The sequence below is a fragment of the Neodiprion fabricii genome, chromosome 1 (genome assembly GCF_021155785.1).
Source record: "Neodiprion fabricii isolate iyNeoFabr1 chromosome 1, iyNeoFabr1.1, whole genome shotgun sequence".
Taxonomy (NCBI): Eukaryota; Metazoa; Arthropoda; class Insecta; order Hymenoptera; family Diprionidae; genus Neodiprion; species Neodiprion fabricii.
The window spans coordinates 10,987,199-11,009,230 of NC_060239.1; the positions used below are offsets into that span (position 1 = coordinate 10,987,199).

General features: G+C 38.5%; 1 protein-coding gene across 2 annotated transcripts in view; it reads left to right on the plus strand.

The window, feature by feature from the left end:
* LOC124185182 overlaps nucleotides 1–22,032 on the plus strand; it is a 164,751-nt gene extending 142,719 nt beyond the window's left edge. Inside the window, exons 5-12 of one of the 2 annotated variants that reach the window (XM_046575711.1) lie at nucleotides 8,858–9,051; nucleotides 11,496–11,702; nucleotides 14,229–14,554; nucleotides 16,714–16,877; nucleotides 17,054–17,614; nucleotides 18,855–19,027; nucleotides 19,341–19,490; nucleotides 20,030–22,032. In XM_046575711.1, the coding sequence (XP_046431667.1) occupies nucleotides 8,858–9,051; nucleotides 11,496–11,702; nucleotides 14,229–14,554; nucleotides 16,714–16,877; nucleotides 17,054–17,614; nucleotides 18,855–19,027; nucleotides 19,341–19,490; nucleotides 20,030–20,152 (1,898 nt within the window). In that variant the 3' untranslated portion in view covers nucleotides 20,153–22,032. The remainder of the gene's footprint in view (nucleotides 1–8,857; nucleotides 9,052–11,495; nucleotides 11,703–14,228; nucleotides 14,555–16,713; nucleotides 16,878–17,053; nucleotides 17,615–18,854; nucleotides 19,028–19,340; nucleotides 19,491–20,029) is intronic. The other variant, XM_046575799.1, reaches the window with a different exon arrangement.

The following is a 22,032-nucleotide window of genomic DNA, read 5'->3' on the forward strand; positions in this document are numbered from 1 at the left end:
GATTTTGAAGCCAATCATTACATATCAGAAACTCTCCAAGAATATTCCATGCTCAAAGGAAACGAATAAGAACAGATAAACAAGGCGAATGACATGATTAAAATTAATAGGATCTGAAACGATTTCAGTCGTCTTTCCGAGATTCGTAACTCATCTTTATATACCTTTCGCAGGAATATATAAAGTTCGTGGTAGTCAATATATATCATCTGGTTGTAGTAAATAATTTTTTTGCAATATGTTTTCAAACAATTGTGAGGTAAAGTCAGCTGCAACGAAAAAAGCAATCCTAGATTTTTTAAATTGTGAATAAATCAAAAGATACGATTGAAAATGAGTTGATTACATCGAATTAAAAACTTTATTAGATGTAAGATATAAAACGAATTCAACCAATACGCTGTGTCTGAATCGCATTATTGAATCGTGAAGTATAGTTGAATAAAAGATCAAAATCATTTCTGAAAAAGATTTAGAAATTGCTGAAGCAATATTTGCTTGCAGTCTGATTAGATTTACATCGAATGAGACCAAATAATATGACATATTTTTATATAAACCGGTTAGTCTGTTCTCGGTTTATCGTTTGACAAAAAATCTGTTACATTCACGCCCTCACACACAGACCACGCTTTCTTTCTGTTTATTTCATCACTTTTTTCATGTCTAGGTATTCGAGACTGCTCAATAATGACAAGGCAAAGTCGCCGACGTTCCATTTTCGCACCATTCAAGATCCAGTATTATATTAGTGTCGATTTGGAGATCTTGGATATGAATCTCTCCAAATTTCAGGACTAAACCATGATCAATGTAAAACTTTATGAATCCGATCGGCTATGTATGACAATGTCGCAGTAATTCGTCAGTTGCGATAATTATAAATCTGTAATTTCATGACTAAGTTATGTTTGCCAAGGATTTGGCACTTCGTTGATCATCGATCATCGGTCGATTGCACCAGCTGCAATAGGAATTCACTAAAGACAGACACTCGGAACGACAGTACTCCATCTAACTTGGGATATTTTCGAAATTTCGAAGACATTGACACTCCTATTACAGTAAAAGTCGTTGCCCGTGGCAGTCACGACTGCTGGATAGAATCGTCCGCAAACGTCAAAGTCATAAATCAACTGGAAGCAGTTCCCAGACTCCAACCCACACACTCCTAAATAAACGACACTTCTCGAAAGTCGCCCAAGTATAGAGTGGTGCACTCTCTACTAGTGCCAATAAGATTAAATCTTTTATTCTCTTTGCTGGTTTTTCTTTTGTCTTATCACTTTTTCTTGTCCCAGGGGGGAAAACCTTAACCACGCGAAGCTGGTCGAGTGCAAGTTACAATGCTGGCGAATATTTTACTACTTGTGCCGATAAACGCGTGGAATATTTCGTCGTGACAACGCGAGAATTAACAACTTCCGTCTTGTGTAGATCCAATAATTCACATTGAGACTCCGTAATTGAATCATGCACCAAGATGTGATCAGTGTTCAACTTACTATCAGAAATCAATAGAATTAGCATGAGTGCATCAAGTAACTGCAGATTAATCAATGATGCATGCCATTAGTTAACACTACTATCGTCTGGAACGAAAGATTACTCTGAATATCTTGTGTTTCAGAAAACTCGCAAACTTGGCAAAGACGTAAAAAAGTCGCTAAAGGTTCTCCGATATCTTAGGTCGAACCAGTGTTCTTCCACACCGTGCGAAATTAGGACCCGTCCAAAAATGGCGCGTTTTAGATAAGCTTCTCACAACTTCTCGAATGGGGATGATAAATCGACTCCAAGATGTATACTTGCGTCGAAACGAGCCGTCACACCCATTCTGGTGTGGCTATTCTTAATCAATTTTCCCGCACGCCCAAACTTCAGTTCAGCAACGCATCGTGTTTAACGTGATGCGTACGTACCCACAAATTATTTTAACGTTTGTTAACGTGGTTCTCCTGCAGCATTCCCACGGTTGTCTGCCATTCCGCCGGATGAATGACCGCCAATGAACAATTGCGTGGTTGGGCACCAGTTCAGCTGATAAATAGTGGGAATGTTTAAACGGCTCCACAGTTCTCTGATGTTTCACAAAGCCGCGTTCGTTCCTGCTCGTTCGCTTCCATTCATATAGCTGAGTGATTGGTCTCGACAATCGACATGCTTCGGACCGTCTTTCAACGAAAAGTTGAATTCAAGACTCCGCTCAATGGTTGACGGTAACAGTGCTTGAACTTTGCAATGATTGATATATTGACGTGCAAACGATTTATGTGAATTGATCTCAGCCTTTTCCTTGATGAATCAGGCAGCTATTCTTGTTACTGGTGCTCAAAATTGAATTTCATGCGCTGTCACTTGATGGATATATTAAAAATTCACCCACATATCATGCGGGTTCAAAGCGCTAGTATTGGAATAAAATTTTTTATTTCGATAAGGTTCAAGTTAGTGTCATAGACTTAACGAAACATCGAATATGGTATAATACATATTCCGCAGATTTCGAACGAATTTGAAGTAGAAATTGAGTTTACAAAATATATGAATACATTTTGCTTCTCTTGCAATGATTTATCCTATCCACAGACAAGACCAGCAGCTCATTTGTCCGCGGGTGAGATTTTCGTTTCAGAATTTCATGCTGCGACGCAAAATACCGCATTGGTGCACATAGCACGTCACGTGACCCCGTCTAGTCGTTTATACGACGCAACAGAAAAGCGTAGACTTTGATGATGGATGTACACATTGAACAAACAGGTTGGAAGCAAGCGTTGAAATTAATATTTTTGTCACGAGTTGTTTTTAGGTGATTCTAATCCGGCGAATACTACTCAAGAGTTGATACGATAACCACGGGGCATCTGCTTGTTTGAATTAGCAGCGGAAGTTTGATATCTCATTAACAAAATTATTTCAAGACCATGTACAGTCTAAGTTCAAAGTGGATGTTTGAGTTCAAAACCAGAAGCCCTTGGTTACCCCAATGTACCCCAATATTAATTTCATGAACCTACAGACAGGATCTATATCGGATGTTTGAATTTGTATACAATAAAATATTACGGAGAAGTGGAAACTGAACGGTTGCACTTACCCCTGACATGCATTAAACGGAAGCATTGACGATTAATTATTTGGAGTTTATGTGCAGATATTTTATATTACGAATAAAATCCCGATGATATTATTTCGCTCGGTATAAAGTAACGCAAATTCCGCGATGCGTGTTTTCATTACTACCGAATACCATTAGAACTCCTCTCAAGTTGAGCTTTGCGATATTTCAAGCCCGAAAAGCCCCGTTGAGCTCTGATCAGCAGAGGATTTTGGTTACATCTTGCGCGAGGAATTATCTGATATAAAACGAAACGATCCGCCTTTAGCAGAGGCTGTAAAGCTTTACTGCCGACGAAAGAGAATCAGATGAAGGAAACAATTACCGACCATGGAACCCCTCTCTTCTTGCGTACCTACCGAATACTCGTAAATTCTCATGCGTTTCTTCGTTCTACACTTTCGGTCTGAGACGATATGCTGACTCTTGTGAATTAATTCCAACATGAGTAACGTAGACAGAATGAGACGCGGTCTTCGAATCGTGACACAGCTGAAGGAAAAGGCCAGATCTCTCTTTATCTCCCTCTTTCGGGATTCTCTTTTTCTTCATCTTCTCCCTCTTTCTACCTCTCCGCTTTCCTCCTCCTTCGTATTCCAGAACACAAAATACGTGACGCGTTTCATCCTGGAAAAGCTAGGAGACAAGGACACGTTTTGAGGAAGAGAAATCGCGTGTACTGCGGTTAGTCGACAACAAAAATTCTTATAGAGTTGAGGGGGAGATATAACATTGACAAACGGAGAGAGAGAGGAAAGATCCAGGATCCTTTTCATTATTTTTTATAATTTGGATCGAAAGGAAAAATCCAGTGACGTCAAGAACTATTTAAGCTCTCGGAGACTCATTTCTTTTGGATTTTAATTATTCGAACAAAAGACGTTTCATTGTTTGTACGCGATAGCTATTTGCTTCGCAAGATTTTTCCACGAAGTTGTTAAAATTCTAGCGGAAATATTTGATAATTGTAAAAATAACCAAAATCCACTACTTTGCGCAATAACTCGTATATTTCATAGGAATTTGCCGCATTTTCTCTAACATGGTTCATTATAATTGTTTGAAACAATAAACGTCAATCCTGAAACACATATTTCCGCAACCTGCTTACGTGCAGCTATGCCGATATAAATCGAAGGCACCGCAACGCTGTATAATTCAGAGTAAAAAGCGCGTGCGGCATAAAATTGGTACGAAAATGTGTACAACTGGAATGATAAAAGGGGCAACGGATTAAACGAGCCGAGATGCGAGCAAAATGGAGACGGACGGCATGCGATGCGAGAGGAAGGCTAAATAGAAATGAAGTGCAAAAACAATAGTCTCACGTTTCACTCCGAAAGAATCGTGAAAGGAATTTGCGCGTCAGTCAGGAGCACTTCCGGTCCCACAGAACAGACAGGCCTGTATTTAGATCTCACAGCCCCGATCGAAACTGATGCAGCTGAACTTTCAGGTGTTTGCTCACTGTTAGCAAAAACTGTTTTGCAATCAATTTGCGTGACTTTTTTTTCATAGTGACCGCCGAGTTCATCAGGGTCATGGAAATTACTCCCGAAAGTGATGGATCTGCAGCAATTTTACCCTTTCGCGTTCATTCGTGCTTTTTCGTTTTACTCACCCTTCAATCCTACAGACTCACGTTTGTTACTGACTAATAGATGCGAATTTATTTGCAAATGTTTTGAAATTTTCTTGCGTTTAGTATATCAAATGTTACCCACGTTTTAGTATTTTTTTCGGTGGCAATGGACAGGTTAATTACAGAGACGTAAATATTGTCCGTGAGATTAGATGAATTGTACAAAAATCGAATCATGTTTTATACTGCCACAGCAATATTATAGACACGGTTTTCGAGGGACATCAATAACTTGTTTGCAGATAATGTGTTCGGTTTCTTTCTTATATATATAACTGATAATTTGTCGAATGTCTAGAAAAAATTCTATGAAACAGATATTAAAAAATATCTATTTCTGCTCATTTGTTTTCAAAATATCTTTCTGCAAATTGATTTAACGTGATTTCAAATTTAAAGCAAAAATGTTTGTATTCTCATAGAATTTATTCTGCCTGCCAAAGCGTCGACGTAGAATTTTAATTCTTCAAATTAAACAAGATTAAATATAAATGAAAGCGAAAAGTTCCCTTATATACCTTGCCTCAACTTTGGGTAATTTGAATAACAATTTTTATGATCGAGTACTTCATTATGTACCTGCAACGTCAATAGCGAGCTATCAGAACCTGATTCAAGCAAATTACTTAGATTACGATATCCTGATAAATTCACGTTCAACTCACATAATTGAAGTCCTCGAGGACTCGTTTTTGCACACGGTGTAACAATATTGTGTAAAAAGTATATTTCTTTCATTTATATTTTATTACATTTTCTTCTTGCGTTTCTACAGCTCGTACCTAAATTTTATGACATTCTCAGCTACTTCTGTTTCAAAACTTTCCCGCCTTTCAACCATCCCTTATACCTGGCAACCTTCACCCCCGACGTATTTCAACGTTGTCTCATCAGACATATTCTGGTCTTGAACTTTCTTTTCCTCGTTAATGCTTTTACGCACTTTCCCACGAACCTCAACTTTACGTCCCTTATTTGCTTTTCCACCCATCTGCGCCATATATTTTTACACTCTGCCCAATTTCTTTCATTTTCCGGAACAGTATCTTTTCAATTTTCGAAGAAATGAATAGCAAATTCTTTAGTAAGTAAACTTTTCCTATGAATAATATATAACTTTGTCAAGCCTTAAATCACCCTTTTGAAACTAGTGGTGTGAATAATGAAGAAATACGTCTGCTCTGAGTATCGTGCTGATAATCGTAAATATAATGTATGCCATAAAATTAACAGAACCATTGCTTTATGTGCCTTCACGGAAGCTAAATTAAAATTTCTTAATTAAAAGTAATATTTAACTTTATCTTTGGATGGTGGGAAATTCAATTGCAATAATAATTTCAAATACGACTACAAGAAATAAAATAAATGCCCAATTCTGAATATTTCTTAATGTAGATAAAGTAGGACATTATTTTTGCATGACTATACGATTTAGTCATAGCTAAAAAATAATTTCATTTTTCGAAGTGCGAACATTCATTTTTATAAATTGAGTGAATAATATATTTATTATGTAGAGACGGAACTGTGAGAAATTTTCAGTCGATTACTTTGACGAAGATATGTGTTTAATTTTCTTGAAAGTAAATTGTCGACACAGTTTTGTCAAGTTACTGTCATGCTTTCTATAAACTCTGTTTAAAATGCATGAATATTATTAAATATTTTTCCGAGTCTTTCAGTGGTTCCGTTGGGAAATAAACGTGATTTACAGCTTATACCTACGTGTATATATCTCTAGTGCAATAAAATTTCAGGCTCGTGTTAATAACTGCGTGACAGTCTCCGGGGTATAAAACTGCGGTGTAAATGCTAGATTTGAAGATCCAGTCTGCAAACTTGATATGTGAATATTTTTTTTTTTTTTGTGACCTCACTTATTTTTGCGACGCCTCTGCAAGTCAGCTTAAGAGGATGCTGTATAGCTCATTTTTACCGACCTAGTAAAATGTCACTTATTTTTACTATTATCAAAGCCTACGTCTACGCAAAGCATCACTGGTGTAAAAATGAAACTATTCAAAAACTTTTTCATTTCAAAATAACTCATTATATATGATAATACTCAAATTAAGAGACATTTTTCACTCCGTCGATAAAGCAGACTACGGATGCTCCTCTCAAAGTTGCGCTACTACAGTCTCTTCGCTCAGGCAGCCTGCCTGGCTTACGGTTGCGGCTTCTCGCCTTTCCGAAAGCTCAAATGCGTCGTGATAATCGGGCAATGAGGTGCCCAACGAGTAGAAAATGACGATTTGCATCAGCCTCCTATCTCGAATTTTAATTGCTTTACGTGCTAATGACACTCCTCTGGCTTTGACTCTCGGAGCTTTCAGACGTGCGGCGGTATAAAAGCAGCGCTGATTCTTCTGCGGCGAGTTGAAAAGCTCGAAACCCTTAGACCCGCTTTTTCACTGTAATGTAACCACTCGACTCGTTTTATTCTTCAACGTCACTCACAGATTTAAAATACACCTTGCGTACTCTTTTTCCACTCGCAATCATTTTATATCCCAAACGCATTATACGTACACGTTTTTGCGTGTATTGAATAAAAATTTTCAACACCATCTTTTGCCGACAAATTACCATCATCTGCAGTTTATTATATCTGGACGAAAACATCTGGAATGTAAAAGAAATCCGCCAAGTACCAAAACCACGTCGTTATAAAAATACAAGAACAATTTAAGTATTTCCAGTCTCTGTCGTGAAATCAGGAAATAATCCCAAGCCCTAGGATTTCTCAGCAATTAGATGTACGTCGTCAAGTCGGACCTCGCCGTTTCGTGTAGTGATATCAATTTTAAACTATACTTGGACATCAAAAAATAATCCTCGCGAAATGAGGGGCCGGTACTTCAAGATTTAGAGGTGTCTCATCGGACTTTTGTCTTTTTTACTTCGTTAATACGTAAATAATTAATTTGCATGGATGGAACAAACATTTTTCTTGTCCTGAAATGATGAATATAATCCAAATTTATGTATAAATACTGAATATACTATAAAAAATGATCTTGATGATCGCAGCAACCATTATCGGTCGATGTATACGTGGATAAATGCAAATATAATATAACGGAACCACTTGACCGATTTCGATCAAGTTCTAACGCTGAGGTCATATGGACTTGGAGTACCAGCCACATGAGTATCATTTGAAAATATTCACGCGTTCCTGAGATATAACGATATGCTTATACACAGGAAGATAGGGAAGTAGTTTGGCCGGGTAAAGATTCTTCGCTTGCTTTCGCCTTTAAAGGTACTTGGCAGCGATTCGCTGCCGCGAATCTTGATAAGAAATTTTGACAAGTTCGAAGAAACAACTTAATTTACATCTATAACCAAGCGTCTGCTATCACTTACATAAAACGAGGGATGTACGATCAAATTAATTTTCATAAAGAAATGTAAAAAATTTTCAGAAATTTACAGCCAACAAGTGTAAATTGGAAAAAAAAATTCAATAGCGGCAAAAAATTATTTGTCAAACTTTATTCAAATGAAATACGGTGATAATCTATCACCCATTTATCCACCCTTATTTTCTATCGCGTGAACAAAAAATGTATTTCACGCTGTAAAATAATTACCCAGAAGTTATTCCTCATCATGTACAATAATATCCTCCCCAAATTTATCCGATATCGCGTGAAGCGTGACTACGGCGAATCCAATTATTACGGGCGATTAGCGCGTATTCGTCGATCCTGAAAATATACGAACCTATATCGGTTCGCATGATGAATGTAACGCGCAGGGGTGATGCGATAATCCAAAAAAGAAAGGAAAGAAAAAAAAACAAGGTTCGTGCACGCAGACGATGAAAGTAAAATAATTTCCTAGCAAGTTTACAGAACCTTCTGCACACATATTTACCCTAGTAAATTTAAATTCACTAGGGTTGAGCAGTTTGCGTCGTCGCGGCGAACTTCCCGTGTTTGAGTTTGTGGGTTTATATACCATGGTTCCGTCTCTAGCAGCCAACAGCTCGAATACTCCTTAATTGATCTTGTGTGACGGGTCGGATGTTAACGAGAGCGTCAGGGGCCAACCAGAATCCTGAGAATTTCATCCCTTTTCAGAAAGCACCTTCCGAGTAATGCTGCAGAAGAGCAGCCGAGGACTCGGCTTGAGCGTTTCTGGGGGCGGAACGGCAGGACCTGTTCGTGTAAAACGGCTCTTTCCTCAGCAGCCTGCTGCTTTATCCAACAAACTTCAGCCCGGTGATATTCTCCTCGCTGCCAATGGCCTCCCGCTTACTGGACTCACGAATTACGTAAGTCATGTTTTTAAATAACTTTTTCGCATACCTTTTTATTTCAAATCAATTATCCACGCGCCATGCGTCAATTTTCATCACAAGGCAAAAGCTCAAGGATGTGTCAAAGGTCGAACGAAAACTTTCGGTATCAATTGATTTGAGTCTTTTTTTTATTAAGATAATCGTATTGTTCGTTCATCTACACTGATAATATATAAAATCCTTTGGCGGTTTGTCGCGGATAAACTCGAGAACCAGTGGACTGATTTACGTGAAACTTCCACCAAATTGTTCCTTAGGTCTGCCCGAGTAACATAGGCTGTATAAATTACGCAAAATAGGTTCCATTGGTTCAAAAAATAATGAAACTATGATAAATCCAGCAAATTCAGAAGGAATAAAGGACGGGAGAAGTAGAAAAATCTCCAACGCGAGAACTTTGCGATCTGAGTTCAGATCCTGATTCTTCTGTTTGGTTTCAATTTTTTATTCGTCTTCGGTCTAAACTTTAAAATTTTGGATTTTTTACAAAGAATATAATGTGTTAATTTTATCAAAATTGATCACGGACCGCAGTGATTTTGCTAATCCTATGATTCCTAGAAGAGCAGTTTTTTTTAGTCGAGTTGTTCAAACCGTGCTCGTTTGTATTTTTCTACAGCATAGGTCCTTGAAAAGAAAATGAAATTGAAAATGATTAGGGTCACGGCTACGTCGAGATGATCTGGAATATTCCATATAATAGTTACTCTACCTTTTGAATTCATATTTGCGGGCTTGAGTTTCTTATACATTTCAAGGAAAAATTCTATCATATTTTTGAAGTCATTGCATCAATCAAATTTGATTATAGTTCCTTTTTTCTAAACGTTGATATACCCATTCGGTGAACTGAACTGTACGACCGATAAATGCGTAACAGCTAATCGCTTGTATATTAAAAAAAAAATTAGGAAGAATAATCCGCAGTCGATAAATCGACGCTTTGCGTTCCGAATGAATGTATCTTTCACTTTAACAAATCAGAAAAAAACACACGATAAGACACCGCGTGTCTGTAGCTTGCGAAATACGCAAATATATACCGAGCCGTAACTTAAGATCTGATCAATGAAAGTCCGTGGAGACAGAAGCTGAGCTCACCGCACGACACGGCTCAGCGTTCAATGTGGCGGGTTTAAATTGAGGTGAAATTTAAAGGAAAGAGGGTAAAAGTACGCGGAACGGTGGATGGAAAAAGAAAAAAACGAGGGAGAGGTATAACGTGGAAAAAAAAGAAGAGGAGATAAATAAAAGGGAAAATGGAAAACCGCGCTGGCTGAGGACATCAGTCACTGTCGCCCGCAAATACGAGCTGGCGAGTATAAGCTAAGCTCTCGGCGTCATCCGCATTCCGCCATACTCTATATAAGTGTAAGGAAGACGTGCCCAGAACTTCCTCCCACGGGTGTTGAGATTTGCATTGAATTAGCATAATGCATCTCCGAGGGACTCGTGCGCGAAGAAGAGGAGACATTATCTCACCGTGTATAACAAGCCCCGGGAATCTGAGGTTACGACGCGACGCCTCGAATTCCCAGATACATTGGACTCGAATCTCTGCAGGAACACTGCGCTTTGAACACATGTTGCATATCTGCAGAAGAATTTACATTTTTATAACAAAAAAAAAACAGGTCAGTCTGTCCCTTTTCTCGCCCGTGATAACTGGAAGTTGTACAATGTAGAGAGCGGAATTGTTTAACCGCAGGAAACACGAAATTTCAACTCGTTCCTGTATTTCACCGAGAAATTTAACTTGTTTACCTGCTATTTTTGGCTTTCCAGGGTGGTGAAAGATACGGAAAACAGGGAATAGCTCGGGAAAAGTCAGGGAATTATCGTGACTATAGAGAAAAATGTACTTTTTCGTAAATCGTTTTCAAACTTTAGCTGTGCTTCGTAAATTCAGTTGAGATAACTTTCGGAAATGGCATTGTTCGATTTCTAATTACTCGTATGAAATGAATAGTCATAAAAACTGCCTATCGTTACCTAAGTTTCGTGGGAAAAAATCAGCGAATTCTGAATTTTTTGACGGGAAAAGTCAGTGAATCTTATTTGAGCAAAATTGTCGCCATCCTGTTTACAAAAACTATGGCATCAACGAGAAAAACGATTTAGATTAATCGATTCGTAACTCGTAATTTTTATTCATTCTAGAGATACCGGAATGTAAAAAAAAAAAACGATCCCAAAAATCTTTGGAGATCTCTACGATAAACAAAATAAGCACAAGAGCTTGAAATTGGATCAAAAACTCCAGAGTCCAAGTATTTTCAACGTTTCGTTTACGAAATCTGTATTCTTTTTCCAAGTTTCGATTCAAAATAAGACCTTCGATATTCTTACTCTGTGTTTCCTAGTTTCTAAGCAATATCTGCATGTAATATGCGTAATATGCGTATAACGCAAAACAGCCAATCTGCGATATCTTGTTTCAGGAAGCTCTTGAGGTTTTGCGAACAACACCGAATACCGTCGAACTGGTCGTGTGTCGTCCAGCAGGTGCCGATGCGGTTGTTTCACCCATTGGAGCACCGCCACCCCCGCCGGCAAGACGCGAGCTTCCACCACCCCTGAGGATTTTCACCCCTCTACCACCTCTCCAAATTGAACCCTGCGGGGTAAGTTTCAGCGTTTCTTGACAGGCTTAAACCTTCCTTTTCTCGAATCTCATGTATTGAAAGCAAGCCAGGTACGCTAAGCTGCAGGATTTTTAACAAGTACGTTTACTCATCGACTCTATCGTCTTTTTAAACTATTAATAGAGACATCGAAGTCAGAATCAGACGGTTAGACCTTTTAGGTGCAATGAGATAATTCGAAAACTATCGGGAAATTTCGTAAGAATTTTCGAAAGTGACAATAATCTTGTAATTTTTTTGTTTCTCATGCAATTGCCTGAACGTTTCAATTCCTGGTCCAGTATTTCTCTGCAACGGTGAACATCTTAAATATTCTAGAAGTTCATACTACTGAATACGTTAAAATATTTTCTTACAAAATTTGTTCGCAGCTTCACATAAGAGTGACTATAAATTGTGACAAAGGGCGCATCAAACTTCCCGCTAAATTTATTCGCGACAAAGTTAAATCATTCATTCGCGGATGTATCGCAATTCCCTTCACTAATTTTAATCATTCGAAACAATAGTGCTTCGTCACTTTTTAAACGAATCCATCAACGAATACCATATTTATTTTTGCTGATAAGAAAAGTAAAAATAAAAAAAAAAAAATAAAATAAAAAAAAAAAAAACAATGATCCTGTTCTGGATATCGTGTGAACTTTTTGGCTAATGAAATGAAGTAAAAGTAGTCACCTTCAGAAAAAAGTTAGTCATCACATTCCAAGGGTGGAGGAAAAGTGTTCTGATTTTGAAACGAGCGTGCAGCTCTTGGGTTTCTTTTTTGGGATCGGCCGGTCTTATGCAAATTACTGCACTCGAGTGCTCGGTTATTTTTCGCGGTTATTAGAGACCGAGCTCAGATTTATGCAGTGCCTGCTTTGCTACGTTTTACGTTTCACGATCTCCGATAGACGAGAATATTTGTTTGAATTATGCACGAGCTTGCGCAACAAGCATCGGATTAAATCTGTGGTAGGTGCACAATGGAAATCTGACGACACTTTAGGAAATTTATAAAAATTTTGGAGAATACTTCTGCTATGTTGGTTAAAATATAAAATATCAAAATCAAATTTGAAAGTTTCCATCAACTTCATATATTTCATATCATAGGTCAACAAGTATTCCGCGACTGAATGAGCATATTTTCATGCCTATATCGAAGTTCGAAATAAGCTTGACGTGATTTACTCAAAACGTGATTTCGTTTCAATCAAAATTGCGCCAGCAGTTGTAGAAATCGTCACAGCAAGTAAGATACTACGTGTAATTGATCAGAATGCTCTCAGGCACGTCTCCGTCGTTCTACAACAACGTCTTCCTTCATTAGTTCTCATCAGCATAAACAAACCTTCTACCTCTAACAAACACCGCAATTACAGGCCCGTCACACTACTCTGTTCGAATACTCGTACGCTTCCAGAACCGCAAGGCATTTGCAATTATGATGGCTCGTATTGATACCTATTAGAGAAGTAACGAATATTCGCATTCGTAGAAATCGTGTGAATATTTTGCGAAAGTGACTTGGAAATACTTTGTATTTGGCTTGTAAAAATTGCGGAAATAATATTGAATAAGAAAAAAAAGTTTAGTTTGACGATGAACTTTAATTATAAAAGTTTGTCTTCACGTTTAAATCACACCCTAGCCTCAAAATTAATTAGATTCTGTTGTCAATTTGTCTTTAAATAATCAAACAAACAATCGGCTTGGTACGGATCAGCTCGGCAATATCCGGAACAAGATGCAAACGGTGTTAATGTGTGCATGCGACTTGCACGGTGAAACCTGACAGTCAATCAATTGTCAACTTTTAACCATAGAGAAATAGCACCATCAGATTTAAAAATGTACATTCGCACTCGCATTCGCGAATACTTAAAATTTTACATTCGTTACATCACTAGTACCGATGAACACTTCAGATCCAATTTTGTAGGTGAACTTGCAGAGCTGGTGAACCGTTACGCAGCAAGAATGAAACACGGGAAACACTAAAAATTTTTCAATTTCCTCAATTCTTATTCCATACAATAACTTAAAAATACAAGTCAATACGGTTGTTCAAAATTTGCTATCACCAAATTAGATTTTTGTTTTGACACCGCTTGTGCGTTGTTACGAAGCTCAGAACCTTGATCAATAGTACGGGTATTGGCATAAGAGTCCACAATTGAGAACATAATCTTAATTAGTTTATCGACCTTGTTTCACCATGAATTGTGTTCGCCTTATAATTCGTAGATGATTTTCATACATTCCTCCGCAATGGAGCGGATAAAATGTAAAACATCGTTGCAAGCGTATGGGCAATTTTATTTTCGACAACATACTTTTACACGAATTAAGTAACACATTAATTGGAAAAATTTTAAAATATCTAAGTCAAGTTTCTAAAAAAATTCGTTGGTAACGACTTGGCAAAATTGCAAACGATCTCATTCGACGATAACCAAGCAATCAGTTCCACTTGAAAGATCGAGTTACTAATAATGAAACTATTTTGTAAATCGACAGGAATTTGACATCGAGATGACTAAAGTCAGCGGAAGTCTGGGTTTCACGTTGAGGAAGGCGGACAGCAGCGCCCTGGGACATTACGTCCGCGCCCTCGTCAGGGAGCCGGCTCTTAGCGACGGTCGCATACAACCTGGGGACAAAATTGTGGCCGTTGACGGAGCCCCGCTGTCACCAATGAGCCACGAAGAGGCGGTAGCCCTCCTGAGACAGTGCGGACCCAGGGTTAAACTCCGACTTTACCGAGACCTTGCCCAGACTCCGGTGTCGGCTCTTTCCCCAACGGAACCTGACCACCCTCTCCGGCCACCTAGGACGAGTCTGAGGTACGCGAATTCACTTTGCGAGTAAATTCTTCCTTTTCCACTTGTTTGAAAAGTAAGTAGACAGGCTAGAGGGCGTTGAGATCACTCAAATTTCTCCAAGTCCCTAAATCGACCTACTGCGCATTCCACCTATATATATTTCAAATTTTCCCGCCTTTTCGCATGCGCAGTAAGTTGAATCGGGGACCTACTGCGCATTCTTCTCATACGCATTTCAAATTACCCGCGTTTGCGCATGCAGAGTAGACCGATGCGGGGATCTAGTGCGCATTCTACCCATACACATTTCAAATTTCCCGCCTTTGCGCAGGCGCAGCAGGCCGATTTTGGGACTTACGTTAAAGAAATTTTGACAGTCTCGAACCCGTCTAGCCTATCTACTAAAGTAGGTGTATATAGTTAATCATGCGTGGGCCCGCCTTGCGCCGGGTGGACGTATTTTTAGTCGAAAGTGGGCTTAATAATAGCCGCAATTGGAAGTGTGGGAGTCCCGAAGCGGTCAGCTCCGGCTGTGTGACATCATCCGCTCAGTTCAGCGATCGCAATTGAGCATGATGTACGGACTGTAAGTTACGTTTGTCTTCAACAGTTGGTTTGTGCCGGTTCGAAAACACTTTGACGTCTTGTGCCGCAACTCTTGACAAGTGGCCGTGACTTGTCTCCACCTTCATCCACTAAAAACCTCTGGAATTTTCATCGATTCCCATTACTTTGCAAATAATATATTTTACGGGAATCTTTCGATCTTACATTAATTGTAAGATTGTTCCTCAGTTGAGATTGTGTTAAATCATATTGACTCAATGATGAAATGCGATTTCTGTGATTCGTGGTAGGATGATAACAACCAAAAACGAATCTCTATCAGTTTTTCAGGTAACTTACTCACACGCAATTACCGATGTGCGGGTTTGTTTCATTTTGGACACTGATTTGCTTGAACAGACGATATTTTATACCGTAAACCTTTGTCACAAGTAAAAGAAATCGAACGCTTCCCCTCAAATTGCAATTGAAAAATCCAATCGAAATTTCCAAAATTAAAGATTGATGGACATATTTTGGTCATGATAGCTAACATTCAGATTTGAATCTAAAATATTGTGGAAAAATATGTATTTTTCTTTTCTAAGTAGGCCACTCGTTTCGAAAATAGCGTTTGTCTTGTAATGATTTCTGTTTTGAATCAAATGTTTTTACATCAGAGTACCGTCTCTCTTGTGGAATTTACCATATGAATTTTTTCGTGAATTGGACAAAACAAAACATTTTCTTTCCGACTTTCAAGTATGGAGTCCCAAGCTTTAGAGTTCGGAAATGATGTTATTTTCAAACGTATTGTTCAATGTTTCTGGCTAACGCTATGTGCGTATGCTTAACGAAGGAATGAATCATACAAAAAATAATCCCGGAAATCAACCGGCTAGACTCTATAACACGCACTTAGCGCTTGAATCGCTCTAATTAATCCTTGACTTTGGGCTGTGACGTGTGGAACAGAGTTTCTATATGTGATCAGAGCTCAAGCGGAAAATATTGGGATCAGTGAATTTATTTGTAATCGTATCGCTAGTTGAATCAGTTAGCCGTGTAACAGAGCAGCTGTGATCGGGTTATGTAAATTCACGATTTTTACCCAGTTCAAAACAGAATCGAAGTGATGTTATCGGTCTAGTTAATTACTTGACTTATATAGTGTAATTTCTCTTCGATATCTCATCACCAATTTCCTACATTGGTGTGAAAAATTCGTCACACTACAAGCACAGATTTTTCATACTGATCGGTGCAAAGTGACACCTGGTAGAGCCTGTCAATTTGAGTCTCTTGACAGAATTATTTTTACACATATCGCTACTGAAATACGCTGAACAGTCATAGTACGATACCGAAGAACATGAAACGAATTTAAAGTGCATACGTTACACAATTAGCTCGTGTAAATTAATTATGCAAGTTAACCCATATGTTAAAACAAAGGCTATTATACATACTATGTGCGTCACACTTGGCGTCGTAAGAAATGAAACAACCAACATATAAACAGAACTAACTTTACGAACAACAATTATGCCAAGCGTGTGTAACTCGCTCGCAGTTTGCGGCCGGTGTTCTAGTTTCTTTAATTGCTTATCGAGGTCGGTGGATCATGGTTTTAGGCAGGAGGCTGTAGACATGCTCTGTGATCTGGCCGTGCGAAAACTGTCACCAGGAACATCAAGCGGGTCAAGCTGTCGTAGGTCAACCAGCACCGCCACCAGCAGTTCGCCCCGGAGACTTCGCAGACCTCCAACGAGAACACCAACGGCGGAAAACGAGCAAGGTTAGTAGATAAGCCACAGGTTTCAACGGGACCAAAATTTTGTCGAATAGTAAAAAAAAAATCTTACTGATTGTGGCTAAATGAGCAGAAAGTTTTTCGAGAACTCCGAACGGTCTTTGATCGGCACCTTGCAGCGGTCTGGAAGCAGTTTCAAATGATCTCCATAACTCCCACAGGCGAGTCGCAGAAGTACTTCGTAACCCAAATGTCCACCAGCCAGGCGGACACCTCGGACTCTGATCAGTGCTCGATAAAAACCCAAATCACAAACTCCCAGCCCGGCACACCCGGCACGGAGATAATCGACCCACCCTCGCTTTACGACGTCTCGGATTCCTCGGAGACGTCGAAACCGCCGCGACCCAACTTCCTTGACCTTTCCGGACCCCAAGAGAAGCCGCACTTCCAGTTCAGCGTCGAGTCGGACTCAGATGGCACGGGGTCCTTGGACGGAGTCCTGCTGGTAACGGCAGCTGACCCGAACCTCGCGACGAACTTTGACTGCGAAGAACTACCACGGGAACTTTCCCATCAGAGTAGCGGTCATCTGAGAACCGACAACGACCCGCCATCCGAACCAGCGTCGATGCCTCCGGCACTTTCATCCGCTGCTACGGCTACGAGCAATGCATTCAGCTACAAGAATCCTGCCTACCAAAGCGCCAACCCCGCCTGCGGCACCGGCGATGCTTCCTCCAGGAACAAAACGACCCATTCGAGTGACCAAGACATTCCAGGTGAGATTTTTATGTCTCAAGTTCGAGTGACGATCCTTCGAATCGCTTCCAGTGAACGCAATGTACCCATCAATAGAGTAGCAGGGAGAGTTCTAGACATAGATTTCTACATTACCGGCTCAACTCTTTTTTTAGAACGTTCAGGGGCGGGGGGATGTCTCCACTCGTAACTAACTCTATCGATTATCGGATCGTTTGGTTGTTCGACGTTATCGATCTTCCGATAATTTCATTCAGAGCAAAGAGATTATTGGGATCTTTGGTTCAGAGTGGGGATATCACCCAGCCTTGAACGTTCTAGAAAAAGGGTTGTATCGGTAATGTAGGGATCCAAATGTCCAAAACTCTTCTTGCTGTTCTAGTCACATCTTTCTCACTTATCCGTTATCTCCGTAATTGTGTTTCATCAGCAAAATTTATATCATTTATATTACAAAAAAATCTATCAATGATAAGATTTTATCGATATCGCGCCTCGAAGCGCCACAGTTCACCAGTCAGCTGGATACGATCAATTTTCAGGCAATTGAAATTGCTCATGAGTGTCAGTTTTATCGATAGTCCAGCGTTGTTAGGTATGAATAAAAAAATAAAATTACCCCATAATACAAGAGTACAAATACGTGTTGAATTTTTAAAGTCGCGGAAATCTGTTCGATACAATTTCAAAATGTACGAAGTAACAATGTATTTATAACTGTTAGAATTCTGATCATTCATGTTTCCACTTGATATATTCCTATTCATTTTGGGGATTCTATAGTTTCGCTTTCGATACTTTGATCTTTCTATACTTTGAATTTTTCATATAATATATATTATATATATATATACATATAATACATACTTTACCCTTGCATATCTTGAAATACTACGAATTACATCTCATGCTCTTCAAAACTTCGACATTTTGACATTTATATAGTGTGGCCATATGACTTTTTAACCCTCACCTACGTACATCCTACGTACCTCTCACGTACGTTTAAAATTCCCGCTGATATTCAGCCACGTTGTCGTTGGATAATCCGTAGTATTGTTCACGTCGTGGTGCATTATCATGATTGTTTACAACCTTCCAATAGCCAGAGCCAATAAGTGGCCTTCGTTATGCACAGTGTGTCAAGTTTACTACGTAATCGTTGTGTTGGCGATAAGGATAGTAGGAGACTCCCCCTTATCGTCGTTGTTCGATTCCGTTCGCCAGAAGTAGATTGTTAGTGTTTTTTTCATCGTCCAGGTACCGTCCTCGGTGGCGAAGAGTCCGGCGGTAGCAGAGGCTTGCTTAAATGGAAAGGTGTCATGTTCACGAGCAATGACGAGTCCAGGGACATGACGCGAAACGGCGACGAAACCAGCGAAGCTACCGACGAATCGCCCGCTGCTGCTAGCGACTGTGAACAAGGCAGTCAGGTACGCACGAATTTAGACATTGAGTTTTATCAAACGGTCCCAAACATTTTCCCACATTACGTTCTTTACCCTTCATCCTCAATATCGGTAAAAAGTAATGCAGCTGTGGGTTTCGATCGGAAATTAATTTTTGCCCAAGTATGCTTAAAGTAATTTTATGCATAATATGTGTAAAGTTGAAAATAATTCAAGAACTTGTCTAGGGTTAGACACATTGATTTGTTAATTCAAAATATCCAAGTAATAAAATTTGTGTGACAAAATAATACAACGTACTTTATTGATGTTAATCGGTCTACTTACTTCGATCTAGGTGTTCATGGTAGAGCTGACCCGCGGATGGAACAGCCGTCTGGGCTTCAGTTTGCAGCCCGAAGGTAATCGCACTGTTATCTCAGTTGTCCACGCGGACAGCGTTGCAGCGAAAGACGGAAGACTCAAGCAAGGCGACGTTTTACTCATGGTGATTATCCAATTACTCTAAAGCAGGTTGTCTACTCAATTCTGGCAGCCATGATCCCCGAGGATGCCAGGACACTTCAAATCTATCCAGAACTTGTTATTCATGGATAGGTTGAATAATACTATTATAATACGGTTTTCAATTTTTTACTCACTTTTTAGACTTGTTAAATATATGTATACGGTATGCGCATATCTTTTTCTTATATTAGAACAGTTTACCATAACAGACATTGAAAACCGCTGATATTTGAAAATATCGTGACTCTCTTCGGTCATACGGTATGTACCTCATGTGTACACTTGTAATTACATTGCTATAAGTGTTCGAAACAAAATCCCCATTAGCTGGAAATATTGTATGGTTGGGATTTTGATTTACTGACTTTTGGAAGCTTTTTCACGCGATGAAAAATTCTCGGAGAATTCTACGTTTTCCAGATTACAAGCATTCCGAATTAAGGCAGCTGCCATTGTAAATATTTCGTGTCAAGATAAGGGATAGTTGTGATTATTTTAACCTCCTCGATTTCTCTCTAGGTGAACGACGAAAGCGTTGAAAACATGTCAACTGCAGATATAATTGACTTACTACGCAAGATACGAGGCTCAATAGGAATAACCGTGAAACGGAAATGTAAATCGGAGACTTCAGCAACGTGATGGAATGATGAAATTATATTTATCGGCTCAGATAACATTCGCAACGAAAACGGAAAGGATCCACATCCGTAAATGGATGAGAAATGCGAAAAGACAAATCGCAAGTTGACCCGCAGGGTTGGATCAAAAGTGCGGTGAGTCCTTCTACAAGCGATGTAAATGATTCATGTTTATCAATTAAACATGTCGAGGTAGAAAAGTTTAAACGAAAAAACAAAACAAACGTATTATCCAAAGTAAAAATTTATTCCTCTTCGTTTCTTATCATTTTGTAAATTGAATAAGCAGAAAGATTAAGATATATAAGTAATAGAAATAATCATGTATATACGCGCATTCATGTCTTATAGCGTAAATTTACACGCATCGTTGTTTAATATGTTGGTAAGAAATCTAAATTAAACTATACGGCCGTTTGGCGTCATCATTTAATGAGTAAGAGCTTAAAACGCCGTTTAATATAACGTACATTCAAACTGTCAATTATCGACAAAAGCGATCACTATATGTATAGAGAGTAGAATTCTCAAACGTCTAAATGTTTGTAAAGTAGAAGAGAAAAACTCGTTAAACGTTGTTATAATCAGTTGAAATTGTTCACCGTGAATAAGGACACTTTCTAAATGGAAGAAAGAAACAGAAATCAAATACAGTCAATCAAAAAAATGTAAATAATGTCAAATAGTATACTTATACCGTGGAATTGTATGGCTATGCCTGATCTATCTGTACCTTAAATAAACTGATAAGCGACGCGCACCTTGTCAAGGAAATTTCACCACTTATCGATGAAATTTACCGTAAACAGGCTCAGAATTTACATAAATAATCGAATACTATAACTAGCTTCATTGGAGAGGGGAGAAATAAGAAAAATTTGTCACATTTAATTTATCTCGTTCGTGTATCGTAAATTTCGTAACGCAAACGTAAATCATACATATCGGTCCACGGTTTACGATGTGCAGGATAGGCATCGGTATTGCTTGTTGCCAGGTTGCACTGCGCATAAAAGTATTATGTTAGGAATAAAGGAACGAAAAATAACAAGTCACGATATCACTTTCGGTAATTGCACGTAAAAGTAAATTACACATCTCATACATACATATATGTATACCTGTATATACTTTAATGAGGAGAGTATATAGCGTACTATGTCACCAATTTCAAGAGGCAGTGTACAGAGTAAATATTTTCAAAACTCAATCAAAAGCAATTTGATATCGAACATTATTTTTTATGTACAGATTTTATTATATCAATCACAGTTGATATGTATCTGCTGTATTCTACATAACATACGTAAAATGGATTGTACATAAATAACAACGATTCGAATTTATTTTGTTCAAAATTATCGCTGTTCAATGTTCAGATGAAAATTTGATATTTTATAGGGTAAAGAAAATTTTGGAGCCAACAATTTGGCTCTCCGAAGTAAAAGAAAAAAGTAAAACATTTACGGCTAACGGGTGATTTAAAAATGTGAGTAAAATGAAAACAAACACAATAAGGAAGAAGAAATAGAAACGATATAAAAGATTTTTTTGAAAAGTTATAATTAATGTGATAGTTGGCTTTTAGGTGCAGATTTATTAGAATGTTAGCACTTTGAAAACTTTAAACTACGTTAGGAGCTACGCAATAACACGAGAGAAATAAATCATACCAAAGTAACGTGTAAGCAATATCAAAGACAGTTATGTAGGTGTATGTGTATTTCAATGATGTTTCGATTAGGCATATATAATGAATTACGTATTGTTGATACTTGTTGAATGTAAAATTTAATTTATCGGACTGATATAAATAACTGTATAAATTCCTCGTGTGATTAAAATGTTGTAATGTGTTGAATAAACTCATAACTTTGATAA